The 25650-nt window shown below is 44.3% G+C and overlaps 2 protein-coding genes across 2 annotated transcripts in view; one reads left to right on the plus strand and one right to left on the minus strand.

Moving 5' to 3' along the window:
- LOC8034357 (rab3 GTPase-activating protein catalytic subunit) overlaps window positions 1-25650 on the plus strand; it is a 284365-nt gene that overhangs the window by 31594 nt on the left and 227121 nt on the right. Inside the window, exons 13-15 of the mRNA XM_040222765.3 lie at window positions 3539-3729; window positions 5605-5682; window positions 5850-6022. Coding sequence (XP_040078699.2) covers window positions 3539-3729; window positions 5605-5682; window positions 5850-6022 — 442 coding nt within the window. The remainder of the gene's footprint in view (window positions 1-3538; window positions 3730-5604; window positions 5683-5849; window positions 6023-25650) is intronic.
- The window catches only part of LOC8034355 (leucine-rich repeat and fibronectin type-III domain-containing protein 3), a 64887-nt gene continuing 57802 nt past the window's right edge, over window positions 18566-25650 (minus strand). Inside the window, exons 4-5 of the mRNA XM_029968476.3 lie at window positions 24011-24173; window positions 18566-21772 (exon numbers count right to left, since the gene is read on the minus strand). Coding sequence (XP_029824336.1) covers window positions 20271-21772; window positions 24011-24173 — 1665 coding nt within the window. The 3' untranslated portion in view covers window positions 18566-20270. The remainder of the gene's footprint in view (window positions 21773-24010; window positions 24174-25650) is intronic.

Below are 25650 nucleotides of genomic sequence, written 5' to 3' on the forward strand. Positions count from 1 at the left end.
TTTGTTCCACCCACCAAATGCCATAACTTGTTCAGAAACGCATTGGATGCTTTGCAACGGGGCTCGCAGATCGTCAATCACGGTTGATTGATTTTGACGGGTGCGGTACGGGGTAAGTTAATGATGACTTACATATGCTAATAGTTTCTTTGTGAGCTAATAAAGCAAGCATTTGCCCACGTTTGCTGTGTATGAAAATTTTTACTTGCAGAGTAGGTGCCATGTGCAGACTATGCACCAGGTGTGGACTGCCTATAGAATTTTTTTTCCCACCAGATGTGGCCCCTACGGACTCTACATTGGGTGCAGACTATACGCTCTGTGCAGGAACTGTAGGGGGAACTTTGAAAAAGGCGCATAGCGCCACTGGTGGAGGAGCAGGCGTTCGACCGTGGGACACGTTCAGCAGCCTACCGCACCTTTCTGAGTGCGGAGCTGTGGCTGCAGAAGCACGCACGGACGGAACTTTGGTGCTTTCAGCAGACACTTCGAGGGTTACGTTGCATAAGGGCTGGGGCATACCTGCGAAAGCTGATCTAGCTAATTTAATGCCCTCAATAAATCGTACTGCAGGCTGGCTTCCAACGGGAACCCTTCCGGGCTCTAGAAGGTGCAGCCACTACTTTTTTAGACAAAATTGCAGGAGGCAATGATATCCTAAAATTAATCTGCTACAAATTCAATGGGTTTAGCGTGGAGAATAAAAGTCGAAGTCAATTTAAGTTGGAATTCAATCCATTCGCTACCGCACGCGTCGTACGCTGCTGGGCCATCTGTAGCGCACGTTTTTCCCTCTAAAACAAGGCCACACTAGGCGTGACTGTTTTGCTTGTATAATAAGCTTTTACAGTAAAATATAATATGCTTTTACAGTAAAACTCAGTGCAGAGAACGAAAAAAATTTTTATTTACATGTTTAAGTGGTTCGTTGAAGTCTTTAAATCAATAAGCCGTCGCAGATTCTTCCTCGTATGAAGGATCTCGAAGCACTCTATCCTCAGTCGCTTAGGCGTTGCACAACCAATGCGCTCTTGTCGTGATTCAGACTCTGTATTGCTGTCGGATTCGCTCCCGTTCTTGACAGAAGGCTGAAAACTCGCTATCCTCACCAGACGTCCCGTCATCATCGCTGTTGAAGAGCATATCTATGATTTCGTCATTAAAAAGGCCACACCGTACACTGGACTCTGCCATCTTCTCCAAGCAGGCAGCGATCGAGCTGGAAAGACGACACAAAAGAACAAGCTCAAATAAACACAGCGAATGGAACGACCCTCGCCATCTGTTGGCAATATATCTAACTACGCTACCCCAAGTCTGCACAGCTCGTTATCTATGAATGGCTCTTTAAAACAAAAATTCATGCAGACCGGCGAAACACTGGCTTTGGCAACATGGCCCCTGACGGCACGCTTGGCGATTCGCCGGCTTTGGTAGTGAATGGGTTAAGTCAAACCAATTTGACTATGATGACTTTCCCACATCAACGCCTTTCTCACAAAACTAATTTTAGAAATATATTTTTATTGTGTGTCTGTAATTTGATTCTGTTCATGTGCATATATTTTGTTTAATAAAAAAAAGTAATCAAACAAAAGTGTATAGAAGCTGAACATGAGCGAAATGTGGGCTCTTTGCTGATCGGAGAGGTGAGCTTTGTTTCTATCTTTCACATCTTTTGTCAATTACATGGTATCTTATGCAAGCAAATCAGAAAGCGAAATACAAAAAAGGAAAAGTATGCATGCGGGCACATGCACCCAGACCGACAGAGTGTGTGACTGAGAGAGACAGGCACACAGACAGAGTTGTGCATGTAAGGTTGATCTTGCCTTGGACACTTATATGTTTTGTCTTACTCAAGCTTTCTCTTTCTTTTATGATATACCACCACCTTGCCCACTTAAAGAGTAGAATAAAAGTCACTTGTTGACTCGCAAACTGTGCTCGAGTTCAAAAGCCATAATTCTATGTTGTTTATTTTTATTTATTTTTTTTGCTTTTCACTTTTTGTGTTGGACTTAATATTTTGTCTGGAACCATACTCGGAAACAATAGCAACGGTGGCACCGTGTGCATGAAATTAATCGAAAACAATTTAGGGCGGGAAGAAGCTGTTTTCCTGGGGATTATGTATAAACTTCAAAGTGATACCTATTTTGCTTTGCTAAGTATTACAGCAAATAAAGCTTTCTGAATAACCAAAATAATCAAGCTCCTTTTGTTATAGTATGATGTGGTTAAACGAAGAAAAAAAAAAGTTCTGATTGAAACTACACTTTACAATATAACTAAATTTACAGTGAATTTCTTTTTACACTGTTGTCGTTGGTTGGGCAGATTGAAGAATCAATTTGCCAAGTTTATCAAGGCATCTAGCAAAAAATAAAGTACTCATTTTGAGATAAAAAATATTTTTGATTTTTTATTTACGATTTCTTTCCTCTTAGACTGAGCTGTCTCAGTTCTCTTGCATTGATTTGATCAAAAACGGTTCTGACATAGTTTTTTTTTTTTTTTTTTTTTTTTATTGGCAATCCTAAATGTTAGAAAAGGCAACTTCCACGCCTGAAAGGAGGCTAACTAGAAAAAGAAAGCACACCTAAACTGCCAGATTCAAACGTTGCTTGACCCGTGACTTGCAAGTTTTATCGCAATTTTTCTTATACTCGCATTTCTCAATGTTTGAACCGTAAAAATTTTTCTTCAGAAAGTCAAAATCGCATGCTACGCTGCTCCGGAAAAATAGACACATACGATGGTAGTCAAAATATGCAGGCGAGCTGGTGAATTAAGTTTATAATCAAAAACCTGAGACTGGGAATCAAGAACATAATGGAATGGAGACGTGTGTGTGTGCTTGTCCATTATTTTAGTTATTCCAAGTCTCGTTGTTTTTTTTTTATTATGTATGATGGGGACGAAATGTCTTTGGAGGGCATTGCTCCAACGAAATTGGCACTGCATATCCGCTGGTGTGGGACGGGATTCCAGTTTGTCCCACCGGCCCTGAAATGTGTAGGCGTTCCTGTCAACAAAAACAAATGCAGCGCACAAAGCGGCAGAATCGATTATGTCCATTGTGCCGATACAGTGGCAGACATGATTGGGAAACCAAACTTCTTGCATCGTACGGCGTGGTCCATTTGTTGCTTCGTTAGAAAACAACGGCGAGTTGAAAGATAATGAAACGTCATCCCCACGAGAGACGACACATAACTATTGGAGCACATAACGACGCAGCAGTTCATACTGTCAACCCGACACAACTGCACCGCTCCGACCTCAATGTATACCAATGTACGCGGCGTGGTTTCGTTTCGCTGGGGTACTCGCAACCTGCCTTCAATAATGGCCACGCGGCGGCGCGCCGGTCAAGTCGCACAGTGTTTAGTGTGGAGAATATGGTACTAAAGGGAATTGCATGGTTCTTTTTTTAACAAAAGTCTAGCGAAGTCGCCTTTACCGAAGTTTTAAGGGCAGCAACTGTGCATCCATTGGAAGTGAGTGTGCAGCATTTGAATGTTGCCTTGTGCAGCCAAGACTGAGATCCTGGATGCCCTGGACCGACTGGCCCAGCCCAACCCTCTGTCGTTCCGGCTGCCCCAGATGCCTCGTTCAGAGGGGGCTCTCGGAGACCACGCTAATACACTCCTTGGAAATCAAGATCTGCTTGTCGAGGTTCTGGGCTACGTCTTCCTGACTGCTGATGCTGAACCTGAAGCAAAGGTGAACCAAAATTTGTTCAGTGTGACCTGTAAACGGGCACTGATTTATTTATTTTGTTCCGTCAAATGCCGAGCATGCGCTCAAGTTACAATAAGCACCCGCCCGCTACTTCAGGAAACATTTAGAAAATATGCGGAGGACATACCGAGCGCCCACTCCAGGCATGTGAGCCCACGTAACTTACCGAGATGCTCACCTGCGTCAGCAAGTTCTCTGAGCAGCGCCGATGCAGAGTGGAAAAGCTCGATGCATGTGCACCGGTGCAATGCAGTGAAGCTTGACACGCGCACTCCGGTGTGCCCCTCCTGTATTTTTTTATCTATTTTCTAATTTTGGGTGGACACTTACTTGGTATGTTAAAATATTTGTGAAGAAGAGATGGCTAGTTTTTTTTATTGTATTTTAAGTCCAGGTGAAATATATATTTAAAGAAAAGTGATTTGTGAATGGCTTTTGTTTCTGTCCTCTGAATTTGAATATTGTGCTGAAATTGGCATGAGTAAACTAGACCACTTTTATTTTTGAGAAAACATGCAGCGATTGCTACAGGGCATCCGGTGAACCTCACTGCCACCTGTGATTGGTCAAAGGCATTGTGGCATTATTGTTGGCATCTCCAAGCCAGGTTCAAAGCGTTAGAGGTCACAAAGTGGAGACTGGAGGTGACAGGGTGTTCATATGTAGGACTCTTCTCAGCATTTTTCATGTTATCTTGTTATATCTCATTTTCAATATTGCGATTTCCCAATGATAATGTGATCACAACCACAACACGATACTACACTGCACTGAAAACAGAAGTGCACATTCAAGCTCCTATGGCACGCTTTCTTTTAAAAAAAGCTACTCCTGCTGGTAGTGACCTACTCTTTTGTATGAGCCATGACCGAAGGAATCATGCGGGGTTTCACTCTTTCTACTTCTATAGGAATCTCCGGTCCATGCATGAGCGACAAATTTTGGGGATAGCTTCTGTCACAGAAATGATCCGAACAAGACACACTTGTTTTAGTTGGTGCGCAATTGTCATTCTTCACTGCAGCAAGCCACTGAAAATCTAGCTTCTTCTGCTGCAGGAGGTGGTGTAAAATCATGTTGTCGCAGCCACTGGTGTGGATACTAGAGCTATGCATGGGCCAAAAGTTTCAGCCCTGTCCTGACACAGCCCAAGCCTGGCCCAAACCCGGCAGGTTTTCTTAAATAAACCCGAGTCCAATAGATTTTTAAACAGGGGCCTGGCCTTACCTGACTATTTTTATTTGCATATACATATACCCGAGTCCAACAGATTTTTAAACAGGGACCTGGCCTCACCTGATTATTTTTATTTGCAACTCCAAGTTTCTTTTGCCATCACACAATCCACACCAAAAAATCTGAAAGGGGCAGTGCCTGTTTGTCAAATGTCCTTTCTTCATAAGACTATTGCTAATAGGGCAATTTGTCTCATCAGGGCATCATAGACTGCTTCAGACTAGTCATTTCAAAGTTTATACCTGGCCAAACAAACAAACACAGAAAATATTCGCTGAACAATTCAGCGAAGCAATGTCGAAAAAGAGAAAATATTAACTGGACAATTCAGAGTGCTTATCTAATATCTATAAAAAAAACGAGAAAGTTCAAATGGCTAGAAAGCTATGTGGTCTGCTGCCCCACATTCTTTTTATTCTTCATGTGGGTTCATGCAACACATCCTTGTCCAAGCCCGGCCCAAGCTGGGCTTGAACAAGGGTGTGTTGTCATATGGTCATATAGAGAAGAGTATGTTTTATGTTGAAGGTTTCTGAATTCGTTTCTATTTTGGTATCGAGCTTGTGCCCGCTGGCAGAGCAAAGGATTGAACTGGTTCTTTTTTCTTTTTTTGCGTTTTAGGGTTCAACTGTTGGAAGTGCAGAACTTGATTCTCCCTCTGAAAATGTTGGCCCCACTTCCAAGCTTCTGGAGCTGAAGGTACAGTCTATTTTTTTTCGCAAGCGGTGATATACTTTTGGTTCTCATCTTGCTGTGGCAAAACAAAACAAAAAAACCAAAAAACTTGCAGACTTTTTTTTTTTTTTTTTTCAAAGGCCAGAGCTATGGAAACTTGTTTTAAATGCTTTGTTTTTTTCTTACCATAGGAGAGTTTCCATTCACTCAAGACAACACATACCAACAGTCTCCTGTGGCGTTTGGCCCTTGCTGCCGTTCACGTGTACCATACCTGCGGGGGCATCGAGGCACTGGCTCAGCTCTGGGTCAAAGTGGTAGCCGAGATACGCTACTACTGGGAAAACAACCTCACTCTACCCAGGTAAGCTAAATAGACAGCAAGAAATTGCTCTACGCTTTAAATATGGCAACATTGGTTGAATGTTTTAGAGGAGAGTTTTAGCCAGTAAAGTAAGACTGCTGACCTGGAGTCTTTCACGTGCATTATGCACAGTAATTACACGACCACACTCTGGTATGATGCTCATCCAGATGGAAACAGGCAGAGGTGGGGATCAAAGTTGGAAATAATCCCTGGTTCTCGGTGGTGCAAGCTTTCGCTTTGAGCTGTGATGCGCTAGCGCGCTTGGCTACCGATCCCCCACTAAGGTTACCATCTACCGTAGGCAGTTTTTGGCTGCCATGGCATTTTCCAGGAAATAAGCTGTTTCCTGGTTCATACTTCAGGGTGGCATGTTTTTGCTGGTTTTCTTAACTACTGTAGCAAAACCCCCTTTAGGAATAAATATCATAAGCATACGTTAATGCGAAAGCATTAACTGTCCAATTGAGCGAAGTCGGCGTTGTCTATAACCGCCTGTATCAATGATATGGCAGTTTTAATTTCCATTGGCCAAAAGCACAGCAGCACAGATACTTTGTCATGGAAGCCGGCGAGTCCGTTCAAGGCCAAAGCGGACGCGCCTCAGAAATAAAAAAAGAAAAGCGCAGCAACACAAATGCATCGTCACGGAAGATGATGGGGCCGCTCAAAGTCAAAGTGGACGTGCCTCAGAAATAAAAAAAGCACAAAGAAAAGCACAGCAATGCAGGTGCATCGTCATGGAGCCGTGGAGCCCACGGGGTTCGCTGCGCTTGCGCAGTGGGGGAGTGTGATGTCACTGCCAGAGCGCCATGTGAAAAAGGAAGATGTGGTGCGCTGCCTGTAGGAATGCACTACGTGTAGGAATGCTTTTGCATTCCTACACATAAGCAGTCTGAAGTGTCCTCTTTAGTCTTTTTAAAGGTCCTCTTTAGTATTGTCTAAAAAGACCACACCCAGAATATTTCAATCGAATTCCACCTAAAAGTGGATGAAACTGGCAAACGAAATTTGAGGTGCATGAAACTACCAAAATCTACTAATCCTAGTGGGTGAGGCACAGTGAAGGCCAACAGCGCAGTCAATACCACAGTGTCGCCGCAGCCCACTCTGTGCTACATTAGTCGTGCTCGGAGCACTTGGAGAGATTTGTTTGCTTGTTTTGTACTTTTTCAAGCAAAGCCTACAGGCGGCGCTAGCAGCGCGCTCGTCGTTGGCCACATGGTTCGCGGAACGTGCATGCGCTTGTGTTCTCCTGGGCGAGCATGCATCATCGCTGGCAGCATCTGTTAAGGGGGGATGGTAGGTAAATACAACCCAAAAATAGTTTTTTTAATATTTGAACCAAAAAATACTATGGTTCATACAGAACATATTCTCCAAACGGCACGCTCGTAGCAGCACCAGAAGTATTTTAAAAATGGTGTCATCAATATACTATCGGCATTTTAGAGTGGGCGTGGCTTTAGAAAGCTTTCTTTACATTGCAACTCTCATTGAAAAAAAAAACGGTGCAACTGGAAAGAAAAGTTGTTTCTAATTGATGCTACTTACAAGACATCGTGAAAAATTAGTTTTCATAATGCAGCACCGGACCTTCTACGAAGGTGCCTTCATGGGCGAACCCAGAAGGTTTACGAGTCCCTGAATAACCTGATCTGGTGCAGGTGCCCAAAGACAACATTTGTGGACGCATGTACAGTAAAAGCAGCCGTGTATGACGCGGTTAGCTTCTACAACAATGGCAACCAAGCAAGGAAGCAAGTGTTTGAGACTTTAGGCGTCACACCTGGAGTGTTTTGTAATGTGGCCCTCAACAGGATGGACAAGGCCCGAATAGTCAAAAGTGACTTTCGGATCTCTGCTCAGAGCAAGCGAAGAAGGAAGGCCAAAGCAAGTGCGAGGAAAGGTTTCGCGAAGAAATCTGAAGCAAATGATGCTAAAGACTACGCACCAGGTGCTTTTTAGGCTGAGCGTTGAACAACTAAACTTTCAAAAGTGATTTGTGAAAAACGCTGTTTTCGCTCGTATAAGGAACATTTTCTCTCAAACAAATGAACCTTTTCTTGTAATATTTCCCTCGCGTTTTGCTGCATAACCTGCGCATCTACTGAACTAAAAATATAATATTTGCATGAAAACTTTTTTTTTATTTACAAGTTCCTCAAGGCAGAGAGCACCTAAGTTGAAGTATCAAAGTTCAAAAATTGATTTTGAACGACCTAAGCATTTCAAACTTATTATTTTAGTTCAGTCAAATGCCAATACTGTATAGAAAGTGTGAGAGAAGTTTCATCGTTTTATTAGCATTAGTTATATTTTAAATGTTCCTTGACTAAGTCAAGAAAACTTCTATTTCAAATTTTTATAAATACAAAATACCTCAATAGTTTTAAATAATATTTTGCTTGGTATAGCTAGAAGGACAGCGAAATATGCCCAGAAAGTTTAAAACGTTTTTACCCAGAAGCAGCTGAGATAATGGCAGAACATCTCGAAGTCGCATGTCGGGGTACTATCCCCCCTTAAGCCAGTTTGCAACGTTGAGCACGGCATGGTTTACAAACCCCTCATGACATAGTTACATGTGGTTTACTGAACTTCACTTTCTACTAATGTTTTCAAAAGAAGCCCTTGGGAAAGCTTGCCTTTTTTTTATTTGCTAAAGCTGCGGCTGCTGTTGTGCAGGCGTTGTCTGGTGTAGCAGTCTGCTAATCGTAGCAGACAACACTCACTCTTGTGCCGAGCTGCACCCGGGTGCCTGCTACGTGATGTCACGATTTGTACCATGTGGTTAGGGCATGTAGGTGACAACACAGGAGCAATGTTGCCCGCCGCAGGCAAGGTTTCGGTTTTGGTTTGTGGTGACCTTTAAATGAAATTTGTGTAAAAAATATTACAGTTTTTTGGGAAAGAAATTATGTAGAACTTTTTATTTCTACCTTGGGATATACAGTGTTTCCGGAAACACTGACAAAATCACTCCTTTGAAAACTATGCATTGCACAGAAAAAAGGTTGAAAGCGCTCTTTCGTTGTATACCTAGCGAAAGAGTGCTTGAAGGCACTCTTTCGCTAGGTATATTTCTTGATGACATTGAAGTCGAGAAAAAATCGCAGCACAACCGGCTTGCGTTAAACGGTTTGTCCAACTGCTCGGTTCTCGCGCTCATGATTCTCCCATGCTCCTCATTGTCTTCTTACTCCAGACTAAATGTCTCATGCCAGTGGTGTTTATTGTTAGATTTTCAACAGGCCCATTAAGAAAAATGATTAGCATTCAACATAATTGGGTAAATAATTAAATTTGAGTAATTAAATTGTTCATTATTGATTTTAAAGGCATGGTTTCAATTAGAATCTTGTTGGGCATCATAAAAAACTACTAAATACACCCACGTTGCAATGATACAAGGCACGCGCAGCATTTTACGGTGTTACGAAAAAGATGCTTAATTCGGACGCGTTTCTGGGTTTTGGTTTCTTATTGGAGCGCATCTCCATGTGGGAAATCCTGCCCCCTCATGTCTAAAATACGCAACGTGCGTGCGCCGCTACGCATAGCTTGTAGAATAGGCTAGATAAGAAAGCCTCTGGACTGCCGCATGAGGTTTGCCTTTTTAATGTTGGTGCCAGTGTGAAGACACACTTTTACATGAGATGCGTGGCGGTGCATGCACGTTGCACGTTTTACACACGGGGGCTGGATTGCCCGCGCGGAGGTGCGCTCTGATAAGAAACCGAAAACCAGAAACTTGTCCAAATTTAGCATTTTTTCGGAACGCCATAAAATGCTATGCATGCCTTATATCATTTTAATGTAGGTGTTTTTAGTAGTTTTTGATGATGCCCAGCAACATTCTAATTAGAACTATCCCTTTAAAATCAATAATTAACAATTTAATTCCTCAAAATTAATTACCCGATTATATTGAAAGCTAATAATTTTCCTTAATGGGCCCTTTGACACAGACCACTACGGCATCAGCCTTTTTTCTGTGCCAAGTGTAGTTTTCGCGGGAGTGATTTTGCCCGCATTTCCGGAAATGCCCTTTAATTAACATGTGAAAAGATATCCCTTGAACAGGACTAAAGGGGTAAAAAAAAAGGGAAATTGAAAGCCTCTAGGATTCCCATAGAGCCAACCGTCAGGAATGCAGTTATGAAGGGGGAGAAAAATACTGGAAAAGGGAAGCCAATGCATGCTGGAGGACACCCGAATGGTGTTCCTTTCATTTTTGTTATTTAGTGTGCAATATTTTGACAATTTTCATCTGGGCTGAACCCACAACAGTCTTCATGCCAACGCTAGCAAGAGCACATTTGACCTTGTCATTCATCCGGCCAGGCGGACTGTGCCTCTTCTCCTGAGCTAGTATTTCTCTTGGGCTGCTGGGCACGCAGAAAGATAGCCAAACATTGTTTGAAAACTCTTTTCTTTTTAACTCCAACTCGGAAGTTGACATGAGCGAGTCATCTTTAGAATTCATTTTCTTCTCAGCAAATGAATGTTTTGGGATATTTCATAGACTTGGCTCAGGAGTCAGCAGGTTTATTTAATAGATGGTGCGAGTTTCATAAAAATTGTCGAGCTTCGAAATTTTTAAACTGGCTCACTAAGAATTTAGCACCCATTAGGGGCTACTTCCTGAATAATAGCGAAAGTGGAGTGCAGAATAGACCTGTTGCAAAACGTACATTGCCGTGATGGCAGGGAATTTTGGGAACCTTCGGTACAGCTGACGTGCTCTCTCGTTGCGCATCCGCGACTGCGCACGTGTCCCGGCAGCTACCGCCAGCAGCCGTTGCAGCCATCCGCCATCCCGCCTATTCGCCGAGTCGTACGTTGTTAGCGGCGTACCGTATCTGTGGCAGCGTAAAGGCATCGCGACAATTGAACTTATTTGAATATGTTATTCATCGTAACTTACCTTCACATATTGAAGTGACACTGAATCCATTTAGTTTGCACCGCAACCGTGGCAGGTTTCGACCAGGTTCGACAAAGCTTTGGTGCTGCAGACGACAGAGCCGGTACAAAGGAGAGGGATGAGAAAGGGCCAGCCGTTTGCTCGTCGCTCGCCCGACTCTGCTGCTCAAAAGTTGTTGGCATGGTAACCTGCGCCTGCTTGCGTATGCCACGTGGTCATGTGGTAGCAGGAGGAGGGGCGTACCGAGGACTCCCATTATTCGTCGCGCGGTGCGCGCGGGCTTTTGGGATTTTCGCAAAGGGTCTGTTGCTGTGAACATTCACTGAGTACCAAACTGATGGGCTGATCTAGGTTCCTGGATGTTTTATTCATTTTTGCAATCCTGCACCTTTGTTTTATTCTTATTGAAATATTATTCTGCAGCACCCAAGGGTCTTGTTGGAGGAGGGTTGCAGTGTAGAAAAAACATCTCTTCATCAGGACAGCACACTTGCACTTCCAATAGACGATTCCATTGTGCAATGGTTCCAACGAAAAAAGAATTGGCATGCATGTTCGTTGTGGACGAAACTCTCTCGGTTTAAAGGCCTAGTCGTTCCGCCTAAAAACATAATAAGGTTCTTTTAAGTAGGAATAACTGTTGTTTGCAGTTTTATTTTTTAATACAAAAGATAAAAAAACTTTAATGACAATTTTCTCTGATGAGCAGAAAGTAGTTCCCAGTTCAGTTCATTTTTCGTACCAGTACAGCTATATTTCCGTCCATATTTCCCAAAAACGAACCTTGCAGCCCTATTTTGAATTGTTTCTATTTTTCGCTGAAGGTTTATTTGGTCAAGGTTCCAGACGACCCAGGCATACTCTAAAATAGGTCTAGAGAAAAGTTGCCTTTAAAGGGGCAGTGCAACAGTTTTAATGTTGAAAGAATTGCCAGTTTGCATTTTTTTATATTGTTTATACAAGCCCAAGTGACAAAAAATGCGTCACCTTTCCCGCTATTCTGCTATTCTGCTACGTAATCGCAAGGCAAAAAACAAATTATTTGCTGATCTGCAGCCGCCGGTGGCGGCTACGGGAACTAAATTGACGGCGTCTCTGGGGGTACGCGGAAGTCAACAAACCCTGTCCCCCTCCGCTGCTACACTCGCCGTCAGCCCCGTGGCGAACCGTCCTTTGTGTCCATCGCTCGCCGCGACATTCGATGAGGCTAATCCTTTGAAAGTCAACAATCGCGGAGGAAGCGGCTGGGCTCTCTAAAGAAAGGGCCCAAGGGGAAACCACGTGAACCCTCAGAGTTTGTCATTCGAAAGTCGGCGTGGAGAGTTGAGAGGCACTTCGACCTTCGATTTGTTTAATTTTTTTAAAATAAGAACTAGCGCTTTCAAGAAAATGAGGTTTTCTGTTTTTCATTCCATAGGTGACGCAGATTAATATCTGCGGTTAATTGGCTAAAGTCTGAAAATCGTTGCACTGCCCCTTTAAAATAGGCTGCAAGGCTAGTCAGGGTCCCCGACATACCAGGCAGAAAGACAAGTGGTGTCCGCATGTGTATTTTGCAGGGGTGCTCATATATATAAAAGGTTAGTTCCTGATAACTGCCTATTCGGAGGTTTGACAACATGAAGCTGCATGCGTGTGTATGAAAGGTAGTTTATATCTGGCTTAGTTAGCGTGGGGGAGGTGTATCTTGATTATCACTGTCGGTATGCTGCATGTGCTGTTAAAGTAAGAGCAGAGAAGGAACTCACTGTGACTAAACTTCTCCAAAGAGGTTATGACCGCACCTTACCTTGAGAAAGGGCATTTAGCTTGTGGGCATTAATGAACATATCAATGGTTTAACCACAGCTATGTGTGGTATAGTATATACCACAGCTTTTCAGGCATCTGGAAAGAATTTTGGAAGGTGGTGGATTGAAAGAACTTTTTTCTCTGTGCAGCAACATTGAATATGAAGTGGCGATTTTAGGTATAAAGAATATTTCATTATATGTTACTGTCAGTTCCATCAGTCGTATGTAGAGATATAGTGAATATTTGTCTAAATAAAGTATCCAAAAGGTAGAACATTCTCTTTAACAAATTTTTATCAAATATGTTTGTACAATTTTTTTTTTTATTTTTAGTTTTGCTTGGTGCCTTTTTGATTGCCTGCTCCCAAAGAAAAGTTGCTGGTTATAATTAGGATTCTGCTTTTTCAGAGTTTCCTTGTGAAATTGGGAGGGTTCTTCTCAGAGTTTTTTTTTCGCTTGAAATTCAGGGCTTGCCAGAGTTAATTTTTGTTTTATTCCCAAGCTTCAAAAATTCTGAGTTTAATGGGACTTTCTTTTTATAAAAATAAATAATGTTTGGACAAAGACATACCATACTTTCCGGTGTATAAGACGCATTGTTTTATAAGACGTACCCCCCACTTTTAGCAAGTTTTTAAGTAAAAATTAGTATATAAGACGCACCTCTGTATAAGACGCACCTATATTCACGCACTTGCCGCGAAGAAACTTCATAACGTGTGGTTGCACAAATATTGTGAAATGCTGTACCTACCAATTAACGTCTCCGAGCACTAGTCTCTAAGAACACTTATGAAGCGCCAAATTTGCCGAAAAAAAATTTCACAACCACACATTAAAAAAAAAAAAGCCCAAACGCGTAATAGTTAAAAAAAAGACTAATCGGCATCAACAGAAATTCCTTCAGAGATTGCCAAAAAAAAATACATATAAGATACACTGCCGAAAATTTTGGAAAAAAAGTGTCTTATACAGGGCGGAAAATCACTGGTATCGAGAGATATTTCTACAGCTGCATTCGGCATTGGCGCCCTTGCAGTTGGCCGTAATAATTGTTACACAACAAATCTTGAAAACTAGTTTTACTTCAATAAACGTCGGTATACTTTGAAATAGCCAAACTCCTGGATGCATAAAACCTTCAGCTGCTCTCTCCATCCTGTGAAATCTCCAGGCTCACATCTTTTACTGTTATCAAAGCACAACCCCTTCTCCCTCTTAAGAAACACAAGTATGGTATGGTCCAAACTGAAAACCGGAACAGTGTTTTTTGTCGTGGTCATAAGTACACATTGTACTGAACGAACCTTGACGAGATGAACAGGAAACTCCCTTGTGTCAATAGTCCAAGATAAAATAAAAAATAAAACTGAATTGGTCCTTTTTAGGGCCACTAGCCCTGTGATCTGACAAACTTTATTCATAAAATACCATCTGTTTTTTTTGCCACTGTGAATTTAGAAATTTCGAGTTTTCAGATCAATTCAAATTACCAAAAAGTTTACCGGCGAGCGTTTTTCGGAGTTTATCGAAATTATCCAAAAACAGAGAACCTTAGGTGTAATATAACTCTGCTAAGGCAGTGTTTTGTTTGCACAGTTTATTGCTATGCTCAGCATTTTTCTTGTGGTAGACGTCTATGAAGCCTAGCCCACAGCTACAGGAGGCATGTTCGGTTTATTTTCATCAATGCCATGCTCTAACATAAAGCAGTGTTTCGTCACTATTTGTGCAGGAAAATTTTGTTTATGTCAACATCTTAATTGCATCTAAGTAGTTGTGGATTAGTATTGTGGTGGATTATGGTTCGAGATATTGGCTTTTCAAAATAGTATTGGCAACATCCTTATGTCTAGAAAGGTATAGTGCGGCAGACTTCAGTTATCATACATTTACCAACAAAGGGAGTGCTGTGACTCTTCTGGAATATTTTTTTTTTATTCCTGGAGAAGTATAAGGCAGTCAACCTTTGCAAAATAGCATCTTGACTCAAGGAATTTTGTTCTAGCGAGGAGCAATGAGGTATGTTGTCTTGGGTTTCTGTTTTCTCATGTTTTAGCAAATGTAAAATTCTACATATACTTTCTCAACAAGATTGTTCGTTTTGATTTTCGTCTAGTTTGCCAGGGAGCTGACTAGCTGAGCTAGCTATCATACTTTGTGACAAACAATACTTAACTCATTACAGTATAAAGTTGGGCGAGAGAAACCCTTGGGGGAAATTCTCATGAAAGATTCTGGAGCAGTAATGAAACTAAAATTGAAACCGTATAAAGTTGTGCGAGAGGATCCCTCGGAAATTCTTACGAGATTCTGGAGCAGTAATGAAACTCTAAAATTGAACTATATATCTTTCATGTGGAAACTGATGCTTCAGTTTTAAATGTCACAACTGTAATGGACATTACAACATATTAGAATATTTTTTGTTTGCCCGAATGAAACTTTAAACTTTCTTCAAGTCAAACCGCCTGGATATTCAAAAATTGAAGAGAGTCCCGAGATGAGAAACTGGTTTCTCAACTGCATTCCTAGGAACTCTGGTTCTCCAAAGTACCCCCCAGGTTTCCCCGAGGCCTAAAATTTCCTTGGTTATTCCTGCCCCTAAGTAAAATTAAGTTCTACTTTAAGTACTATTTTAGAAGACTTAGCCATTCATTGATGCTTAACTGTTTACGACAAGGCAACAAGGCACCACTTAAAGGGGTATGGAAACAAAAATAGAAATATTCAAATTTCGTTCTGAAATAAGTTAAGCATGACGGATAATAACCGCAAATGATAATCACGCATTTGTATTTTGAACGACTGGCTATATTTTTCGTTTCAAACGGTGCACTCGAGCAAGCGCACGAAGAGAAGCGAACGAAGAGCGCGATGCGTCATGGGGATATCCGGCGCAAACAAAAACAGAAAGAAAGGATTTCCCGCATTCGTGACATAGCAAGGCTGGCGTGGTTATGAGCTTCGCCCGTGGTGGCGTTGTCAGCGTTGTGGTGGTGTCAATAGCGTCAACGTGTTACAGCCGAGCCGTTCAAAATACCTGTGGGGTGACGAGCTTGTGGCTGGCCCAAGGAGCACGTAGCTTCCACAGCACTGTCAGCTTAGGGGTGAACGGGGTGGGAAAAGCATCATTTGTCCGAGTTTTGAGTGACGGGCTAATCTTCTAGGGGGAGGATGGCTGTATCCGGGTGCACAAACGAGGGTCCGAGAAAGAGTCCCTCCTTTCCGTCTTCTTGGACTGTTTGGTGCAATGCGCGATTTGTGAGTTGAGGAGGGAAGCTATGAAGGAAAATGTTGAATTCCAAAGAGCGGCGCTGCTCTGAAGGAATCAGCTATGTCACGACTATGTAGCAAGTTCCCCAACGTTGCTAGATCACCTCCCAAATAGGCTCCGCATGCATCCACCAGGTGCACATTGAAAGATCGTTTTTTTTTTAGCTTTAAAATTAGTTTTCTTGTGCCTGTCAACGGAAGACTGGTGTTTTTGAGGTAAGGGTGCAACATGCAACACATTCAAGCTAGAAAATGAGCGCTGGAATTTCGTTTCTCTACCCCTTTAATAATCTGTATGCAAAATTCCTGCCAGCTATTATCATGGTGCCATTTGGAGACACTGTATTGGAGGGTAATGCATCAATAAGATGCCTTTGAGGTCAATAAATTAAATCTTTCATCCGTGATTGAGGTGATTCTGCATTCAACTTGGTTTGAACGATGTTAGGACAATGTGTTCGTACATTGTACGGGTTGTTATTTAGTTTCGGTTCAATGAAGAAAAGAGTGTCGACTGCGAGATTGGGGAAACTCGTCACCAAAGCAGTGAACCGGACCATCCGGTTTGGAGTGGACTGGCATCATGTGATCATATTTTGGATCTACGACTCCCACTTTGCGGGTTCCCCCCCCAATATGGCGGAAACTTCATCATTGATCATAAGCACACTAGGTGGCACTTCTTTTTGCATATGGTCTATTCTGCCGTTACTGGGAGGGATTCCTTGGCTGTCAATTGGGAGATGGGCATTCCTCGAAATCGGAGAGTTTGAAAACCCCTGCTTAAAGGGATACTGCAACGAAATTTCAGCGCTTATTTATTGGTCTATTCGTGTTCAAGGGAGCAGTATAACATCAGACACACCAATCTCCAGTTGAAAAAGACGCGAAAAGGAATTTTAAAATGAATTAAACGATTAACAAAGCACCTGGTGGATGTCGCTAACGTTTCGTTTGTAATTCCCGTCTAGGAACCTTGACAGGTAGTGATGACGCCTGTCTCGGCTCCGGCCACGAGGAAAAAAGAGTGAAAGGACGAACTCCCTCCTCCCCGAGACTCTCTTTTATGTGTCCCAGACGTCGCTATTGTCCCTCTACAAGATTATAGAAGATTAACCCTTCACTCGAAATTCCGACAAAAGCAGCTTTGGGGTTAGTTGCGGTGGGCCGATTGCTGGCGTGCTTCGGCAGCTTCAATGACTGGAACAGCTGGGCCGCTAGGACATCCTCTCAATGTCAGCCTCACCGCAGCTTTGCTCGTCCGGAGACAATATACGTCACGATGGAGGTGGATGTCACGTGCTCTCCGCTGGTTGCTCTCCAAGCGCTTGCCAGAGTAGGCCGTTTATAACAAAAAACACAGTCATCAGGCTCAAAACACAAACGTAGTATTGTCATTTACGGATATTATGGATCATATTCAGCCTGTTTCTGAACAGGGCGGGTATATTTCGAATTTCGTTGAAGTATCCCTTTAAGTCATTGGCCGACCAACAAGCGGAAAGGTGGAAACTCTCAATTCCCCCTTTCCATTCGGAAAAAGAGGGAGACCCTCCTCCTTTCTGCAAGGAGTAGCTCAGAGACCCGCTCCTGAGGGGAGAGGAGGAGAGAAGAGTGCAAGAAGGAATGGAGAGAAGGAAACTGTGAACCAGTTTTCTTCCCAACTGAAAACGATTCTGTAGGTCGACCTTTAAATAAACTTGAATAATTCAGGTATATTGTAGAATAACAGGGAACGTGCAGGCGAGGTGGTGGACTTTCACATTTGCAGTAACGTAAGGGTGCTACTTTGGGATGTTCTTGTTTCTTTTTTCTAAAGTAGGGATCTCCAAACTTTTTGGATAAAGGGCCGGATTACTGATCTGTTGCACTCTCGAGGACCAGGGAAAAAAGAATAATTATAAACTATGAAAAACTAAGTAAACACACTTTGATAAGCATGCAAACAGAGAAATAGATATATATACATATATATATATATATATATATACACACACACATACACACACACTTGAAATTGAAAGTTAATATTGAGCTAATTGTGATATTACACAATACCTGTGACCAAGAAAACTTGCTAGGCATTCGGCACATTCGTGCTGTGCAAAAGTCTGATGAGAGATTAAACTAATACTGCAATATGCAATGGTTGTGACAGAGGACACTAAGCGCAATGTACATGAGAACGCAATGGAATTTGAACATAGTTACACCGACATGAAGCAGAGGACTAAAAATGGTAATGCTACTAATGACAGTGTTCAATTAATGAGATGGCAAGGGGACCCGTGTTACGATGCAGTTTCTCGTTCCTTCTGGTCATGATTTTGCGCATATATAGCGCGTCGCAGCACCGTTTCTTCACGCGCGCTTCTTTTTGTGCCACTAGCAGCGGGTCTGCTAATGCGGGCCGCGCGCTGGGCTTCATTGGAAAGACCGCGGCCTGCCGCGGGCCGCTCGGAAGAGTTCCGCGGGCGGGGGTTGAAGACCCCTGTTCTAAAGAATCACTTTAGCAAGGTCGCTGCGGTGAAATCAGAAAACGAATACAGTTGGCAAGTTTTGTTTTAATGTACATACACAATATAGAAAAGCATTGATTCTTTTTTTAAAAACCACAAAGTTCTTTCTTTTTCTTTTTTTCATGTACAACCAGCCGTTCATGTTAAAATACAGTGCTTTCACAATTAAGAGTATTTTTTAGCTCGTAGCATGAGAGTTGCACTGAGAGTTTCAGGTGTTGTGTTGCTCATTTTCACACCCGATGCACCTCTGCTGCTTTGAGAATGGCGCATAACAATGAAATGAAGTCATGAATATCCTCACTAAACCATATCCCTGATGCAAGATTTCAGTTTTATACAACACGCACTTGAAGCCCGTTCTGGAGCTCAATTCAGTGAAATCCTATACAAGTGCTTATGTTCGGGAAGCACCAGGATCCTTCTTGATTGGTGTGCGAACTGTGAAGTACAGGCATAAGTATACAGCAAAATCAAAGGTATCACTGATACAGGTGACATCGCAGCAGATTTCTATAGCATCCCATCAACGAGTCATTTACTGAGCTGTAGTTCCTCATCTGTGTCATGCTAGTGTTTGACGAGAGTGGACTTGCAACCTCACGCACAGTCGAGCTTTTCACCCTCATTCACTAGAAAGTTGACACTGTTTAGTTTCACTAGAAAGTTGACATTGTTTAGTTTCCCTAGAAAGTTACCGTTTTTAGTGTTCTAAATTCTATACACATTAATGCAATGCTCTCAGCTAGGGAATGTGGCTACCCGAGAGCCGCTAGTGACTCGTGGGGAAAAAGATATATTTAAGTGTTCAAATTGCATTCGAATTTAAATAAGCCAGTGTGCCAGCCTCCTTTGTTTTTGCTTGACCATAATCAGACACACATCTTTACAAATACAAAGGACTAAGCAAAAGCTACTTCTGGTGTTGATGTTTACTTTGTCACTAAAAAAAAAAAAAAAAAAAAACTTGGGTATATGTTGGAAATGCTAAGCTAATGTACAAACACAAAAACACTTGATTTCTTTTTCTTTTTTTTCGAAATGAGCCAAATCCATGTTAAGTGAAACTGAGATAACCAGGGATGTGTGTTTATCGGACTAGCTCTGAGCCCTGTACCACGGCCACCTTTACATTGTTTTTTCTCCCATAATATGACCGATTTCAGATTAATACCTTTATTTCAGCCGAAATTGGCTTAGTTTCAATTTCTGGATTTGACTCATAAAAAAGAGAGGAAAAAAAAATGAGAAGAAAAAAAACTTTTTTCTTCTTTTCTTTCATTATCTTGCGGTAAAAGAAGAAAAAAAAAATAAAAAAATGCGCAGTGATGGATGTCCCCCCGACCCCGTGGATACACTCTGCAGAAGTCTTTTGAGTGTGCACCGCCAGATGCCCCTGTCCAGAAGCTCTGAAAGTTCAGCCTTAGCTCAGTGCACTGTTCCTCAAAGCTGTATCGACGAAACGGGCGCATTCTTTCTTGTTTTGGCACTTCACTGATAGCATTTTTTTGCCGGCAACAAGTTGCGGCCGCGTCGAACGCAGTCAGTGTGGAGCGCCGCAGTATATTTGTGGAACCTCTTTGTGGACGCACGTAGGCCTCGGTGACTCCGCCGTCGCTAATGCGGCTGTGACTGCGCGCATGCACAAGGAAGTTTGCGAATGCTTGTTCAAGCTGCAGAAGGGCAGGCGCGCTTTGCTTTGCAGCCACCCTCGGTAGTGTTGTGTCCATTTACCGGTGGTGGTACTTGCTATGAGCGGGCGCGACGTGGTTCTGACCCACGTAAATATCGACCTCGTTGTCTTTCCAGTTTTCCGTCCGACCATTCCATTCTGCCTCGTACTCGTTGAGTGAATGCAATGAGCTGGCCGAGGCGAGGCGCCCGTTGTGCGCCCCTCGCTTCTTGCCGTTGGCCAGGAGTCGTCCTGGTGGCCCAGCGTGTGCATCGAGGAATGAATGGTTTCCCGAGAGAGCCGACAGCGACTGCTGCGACTTGCGCACTTCCGGGTTGCCTAGACCTCCTCGATATTTGTTGGACATCTGCGAGTAGGATCGGTGTGATTGCCCATCGGCTGTAGAGCGTGCTTTGGCGGAATAACCGTTAGGTACATGCGAGAAGTGGGAGATGTGGGATCGGTTGTCGTCCATGACGAAGCTCTGGTTAACGGAACCATTGACATTGTCCACGTGGTACATGCGCGCGCGAGGGATGCTGCGACTGCTGTACATGGACACTGTCTCCCACTCATGATCCGAGGTCTTTATGGTCGGATGCACAGTGGACGTTGGTGGTGGGAGTCGGGATTTGGAGCTGCTGTCGCGGCCCTGCTTTTTGCGCCAACAGCAGAGGAAAATGATGACTGCCAGGATGATAATGCCACAGACAGCCGCCGACGAGGCGATGATGATCTTGTCGAGGTGTGCGATGACGTACCGTTCCAGCTTGAGCTCCTTGCATTGGGACGGAAGTACGCTCTCGACAGATATGTCCTGGGAGTCCTGCAAGCTGACTACGCACACCAGGAGGCACTCGTTGGTGGGAAGGTTCTGTAGAGTGTGCTTTCTCTGCTCGGGCCGCAGTGTAGGCCCGCGTCGGAAGGCCCTTTCGCCGAAGAGCCGGTAGACGACCTGGACGCTCAGAGAGGACTCTGCATACCACTCAATGACGACAGCCGAATCTTTCCTCTGGGCATTTACAATGCGGGGCTCTACGGGAACCCTGCTGAGCGTCGGATCCTCACTCCGTGGCGCTGACGCCACAGGCCGCAAGCGTTTATTGCCGCTGGACCTCTGGGACGGTACTGGTGCGTAGGTGGTCTCGGGAGGGAAGGTGACGGCCACGGGCGTCGACTTGCTCGACGACGGGGATACTTCTTCGTCGGTTGTGGTCTCCTGCACAGGTGTCGTGTTGACGACGCTCGTTGTAGGCACTGGCGTCGAGCTGGTTGTAGTTGGGTCCACTATTAGCGTCGCTGTGACTGGGAAGCTGTCGACATTTTCGGTCGCTGGTGGAAGTGGCGTAGGAGTGGCGAGGGGGGTCGTCACTGATGGCGTGGTCGTAGTGACGTTACAAATAAATTCGGACGGCTCGATTTGCGCGAACGTTCTACGCTTCAGGTGGTCCGGTTTGCCACAGTATTGGGGGTTCCTTTCTCGGCTGGTCACCTGGAGGTCCTTGTTTGCTATCCACTCTGCGATCCAGCGTACCTGACAGTCACACTCCAAATAGGGACCTGAAAAGATATGTTTTTTTTTTTTTTTTGTTAGCACACCATACACTTTTCGTACCATATGTTTCTACCTGAGATGGAGCGCAACTCGCGCCCTCTAGGTGTGCTGCTGAAAAAGTCCGCCTCGTTCGGCGGATCTTTCCCTGGTCCGGGACCTCTCCAAGACTCCTTTCACCCCTAAGCTGAGACTGCGGTGGAAGCTACGAGCGCTTTGAACTGGTCATGCGTCGATACTTCGCCACGTGATCACGCTTTCGCTCATATTCACGCGCGGAGAGCTGGGTCAGGTGATGAAAGGGATGCGGTTGATTGATCCGGCAAGGGGTGAACGGAGTATAGCGGAGCGCTCTACAAATCCAGCTTACCAGGAGTTCGCCGTCAGTAGAGCAAACGGATGTTAACACCAGTTCCTTTTAGAAGGAACGGAGGAACGCCGCCGTTCCCTCTTGCGTCGGTGGAACGCGAGTAAAAACTCGTCACGTTTTCAAAAGTAAAAAAAAAAAAAAAAAAAAAAACGGCGTATTTTTCTTTTTTGTATCTTTATTGTCTATATATGTGCAATTTTACCCGAATTTGGTAGGCATTTAGGCTTTTTGTTACGGGAGCGCGTTTTTCGAACTATTAGAGCTTCTACCGGGAATTCGTTTCAGGATTAGATTGAGAAGGAACGAAGAACGAGCTTCTGTTCCTGTTTTGGAGGAACGTGCACAACGCTGTCTCCTGGTTAGCTCATTTGGTAGAACGTTCCGCTAGTCTTGGAGAGGTCCCGGGACCGATGCCTAAACCAGGCGATTTTTTTTTTTCATCGGGCCTAGAGGGCGCAAATCGTGCTTTATCTCAGGTGGACGTCACTTTATCCTTAGGTGTATCTTCTCCACTTTGGCGAGTTCCCCAAGAAAATTAACATCTGCTCTGCATCACCATGAGTGCCAGCGAAGCCGATGCTACAAGCACGAGCATGGTGCCTTGAACGGGCGTGTGCTCGCTCTTGTATCTTCTCCCTCGCTCGCACTTGTGGTGAAATGGAATAGAAAATCACTTCTTTCGTAATAACGACGAATCAGCGTGGAAGTAGACACAGTGAGAATACATAAACATACTATATATATATATATTTTTTTTTTTTTTTGCTGTATGATTTGTTACGCTGCCAGGGGAATCCAATGTCCAGTGAATCGTGCACTTCGTTCAGGATCGGGAGAGCAGCAGGGCTGTCGCGAGATCACGATCTCTGATAGCCCGCCATGAAGCGGTTTGCTGAGCATACGCAGTTCTCGGCTCTGCTGAAGTACTGGTTCGTAAAGCACAAATAATTTTTTTACTCGCGATTTTTTTTTTTATAATTAAGAAATTATTAAAATAGGGATGAGTGGATAGATATCGTTCCGGATCGAATAGTGCAGACTCATCTAGCTTCAGGACTGTAAAGAGAGCCGATATACCGTGGCTTTCCTTTGCGTTGTAGAGGCTACGAGTGATGCAACGCTATTCGCACACCCCTGGATTCAAACTGAATTCCCCTTTCGCTCTCAACTCGCGAGTCGTCGCTTTTCTTCTCCAACTTGACAAACGTTCACGTGTATGCGACGTCATACTGCGGAATTGAGGCAGCTCCTGTCGTGAAAAACCAGCGAATATATGTGGTCTTCATGTTAGGCAATCTTTTTAGACGGACTCGCGGGACAGTGAGCGAGAGAGCCTCGGGGCTTCAGCAGTAATAATCGGGGGAAAAGAAAAACAGCCTTGCAGTCAATAGGGAGTTTTAGTAGATCGTGCCGATGATTCCAATAACGAGACCCCGATACTCCGCCGACCGACGCCTTTGCGCATGCATCATGTGGTTATCGGGTATCGTTACCAGAGGTGTCGGAACAATGTACTAAAACAGGAAAACTTTCTAATATCCAGGTGTGTCATACGAGCGTCCCCGGAGCTGCGTGTGCTTGCGAAAGAGCTGCTCATAGACACAATACACACCTTCCTACACTATCAACTCGAGGAACAAAAGTTCCGCTTTCTGGTCTCGCATGACGCAGCGGGACAATCCTTTCAGCGGAAACTGCCTTGTTGTCGGTTATTTTGTAGTTTGATGAGTCTGGTGCGTAGTCATATAACTTGAAACGCAAATTTGTGTCAGTATTGTGCATTGATACACATAGTTTCTCAAAGCCGACACAAGGCTGTCATCGCAAAGCGTCCGTTGGCTCTGAGGGCTTTCGTTTGAGGGATGATCGAACTCACCTCCGATGCTGATTCCTCTAAGAGTGGAGTTGAGATGCCTGAATGGCTCCAAAGGGATTGTGGCCATGGGGTTTCCGTCCAAGGCGAGCAGCGTCAGGAAAGGATTGTTGGCGAAGGCGTCGTCTGGGAGGCTTCGGATTCCGTTAAAACCCAGGTCCAGTACCTGTGTCGTTCGACACAATTAGAGTACATTCGTGACCAAATCCGGCGTCGCCCGCGCGGGCGGCAACCAACAGTATTGCGCGCACGCAAGGAGGACGCTTTTATTCTGGTTTTTGTTCTATAGTCCGAGATTGGAATGTACGCGAGTTGCATGGGTGTAGTGAGATGGATGTTCCCCCCCGAGGCTTCACGACGACTGGTCCCAGCCCTCGTGCTGTTTCCTCTCTCTACTGCTTGAAATTTCTTATTCACTTGGGCGTGGTGATTGACGACTTAGGCGCACCTTCCGCGCCGCCCTCCGGATGCTATCTATATTAAGCACGACAGGTAAACTACCGCCACTACCTGTCGTGCTCAAGTGGTTTTCTGTCCTGCCACTGTTCGCAGATTGCGTCCAACAAAGCCCATTAGTCGTTCTATCAGTGCAAGCTTTTAAATGATCCGTCCTATAACCTTCCGGCACTCTTTAAATTATGCGTTAATATCTCAAAATCGTGTTGTTTTTGTTGTGGTAGCGGCATCCAGTTACTGGGAAATTCTTTGGGGTAAAAATTAATTAGTCAGGTGGGACGGAAGAATGAAATTTTTCACGCTAATTGGCCATCCGTTTAGCCGTGTCACGAGTCAGTTGAGACCACGTAATTTTTGTTGACTTCTAATGTCCCTCACGTTGTTTCCGTGTCGGCGTAATTCGTAGAACCATCTAAAGTTGGTTCACACGTTAGCCAGGTAAAGCAAACAGCCTAAAGTTACGTGACACCTCATTGTCCTTCTGGAAGACCTTGTAAAGCGAGTCAGAGCTGTACCTTCGGATCGTCCATTAAGTATCCGAATCAGTCCATCTATCGACCGAATAAATGATTGGCCACTGCGACATGGCGTGCCAAACATTCCGCAGTGGCGTTTGGCGCTCCAGCGGAAATTGCTTGCTCGCTCTTGTTTCTGGGTGTACTCTTGGGTCGATTCGGCCTTTTTCTCAAGTTACCTTGGCCCTTCCTTCGCTCCGCGGCACTCGTTCAACTCCGCCGTTTTCTGCGTGAACCTGCCAAAGAGTTGCTGGTAATTAGCTTTGGAAGGGAAACTACCGCTCCCAGCTCGGTGGGCCGGCTCTGAGCCCGGTCGTGGAAGCCCGTGCGCAGCCCACCCGTAGTTCCTCGCTGCAGGGAAAGCTAGGTGGCGTACTCGGCGGGCGTTGTCGGGGATCAAGAGGAGCGAAACGAGCGGGGGGTGTGTCCGTTCCTTGTACAACCGGCAGGGATTAAGCATTTGGCCCGGCTAAGCCGGCGGGACAGGAGCTAGCTACCTTGGCTACGGCTCTGGTTAGAGTGCCTTCGTTTCCTCTCCCTGGAGCTTCTCGAGTCAACAAATCGGTTGGCAAAACAACAGGGCATTCCTCGGGCGCCTGTGACTAACTATAGGTTCTCCATCCGTAACTACCTCGAGGAAACGGAAAAAGAAAAAAAAGGATGATGAGTGTA

The sequence above is a fragment of the Ixodes scapularis genome, unplaced genomic scaffold (genome assembly GCF_016920785.2).
Source record: "Ixodes scapularis isolate PalLabHiFi unplaced genomic scaffold, ASM1692078v2 PGA_scaffold9__187_contigs__length_104089568, whole genome shotgun sequence".
Lineage (NCBI taxonomy): Eukaryota > Metazoa > Arthropoda > Arachnida > Ixodida > Ixodidae > Ixodes > Ixodes scapularis.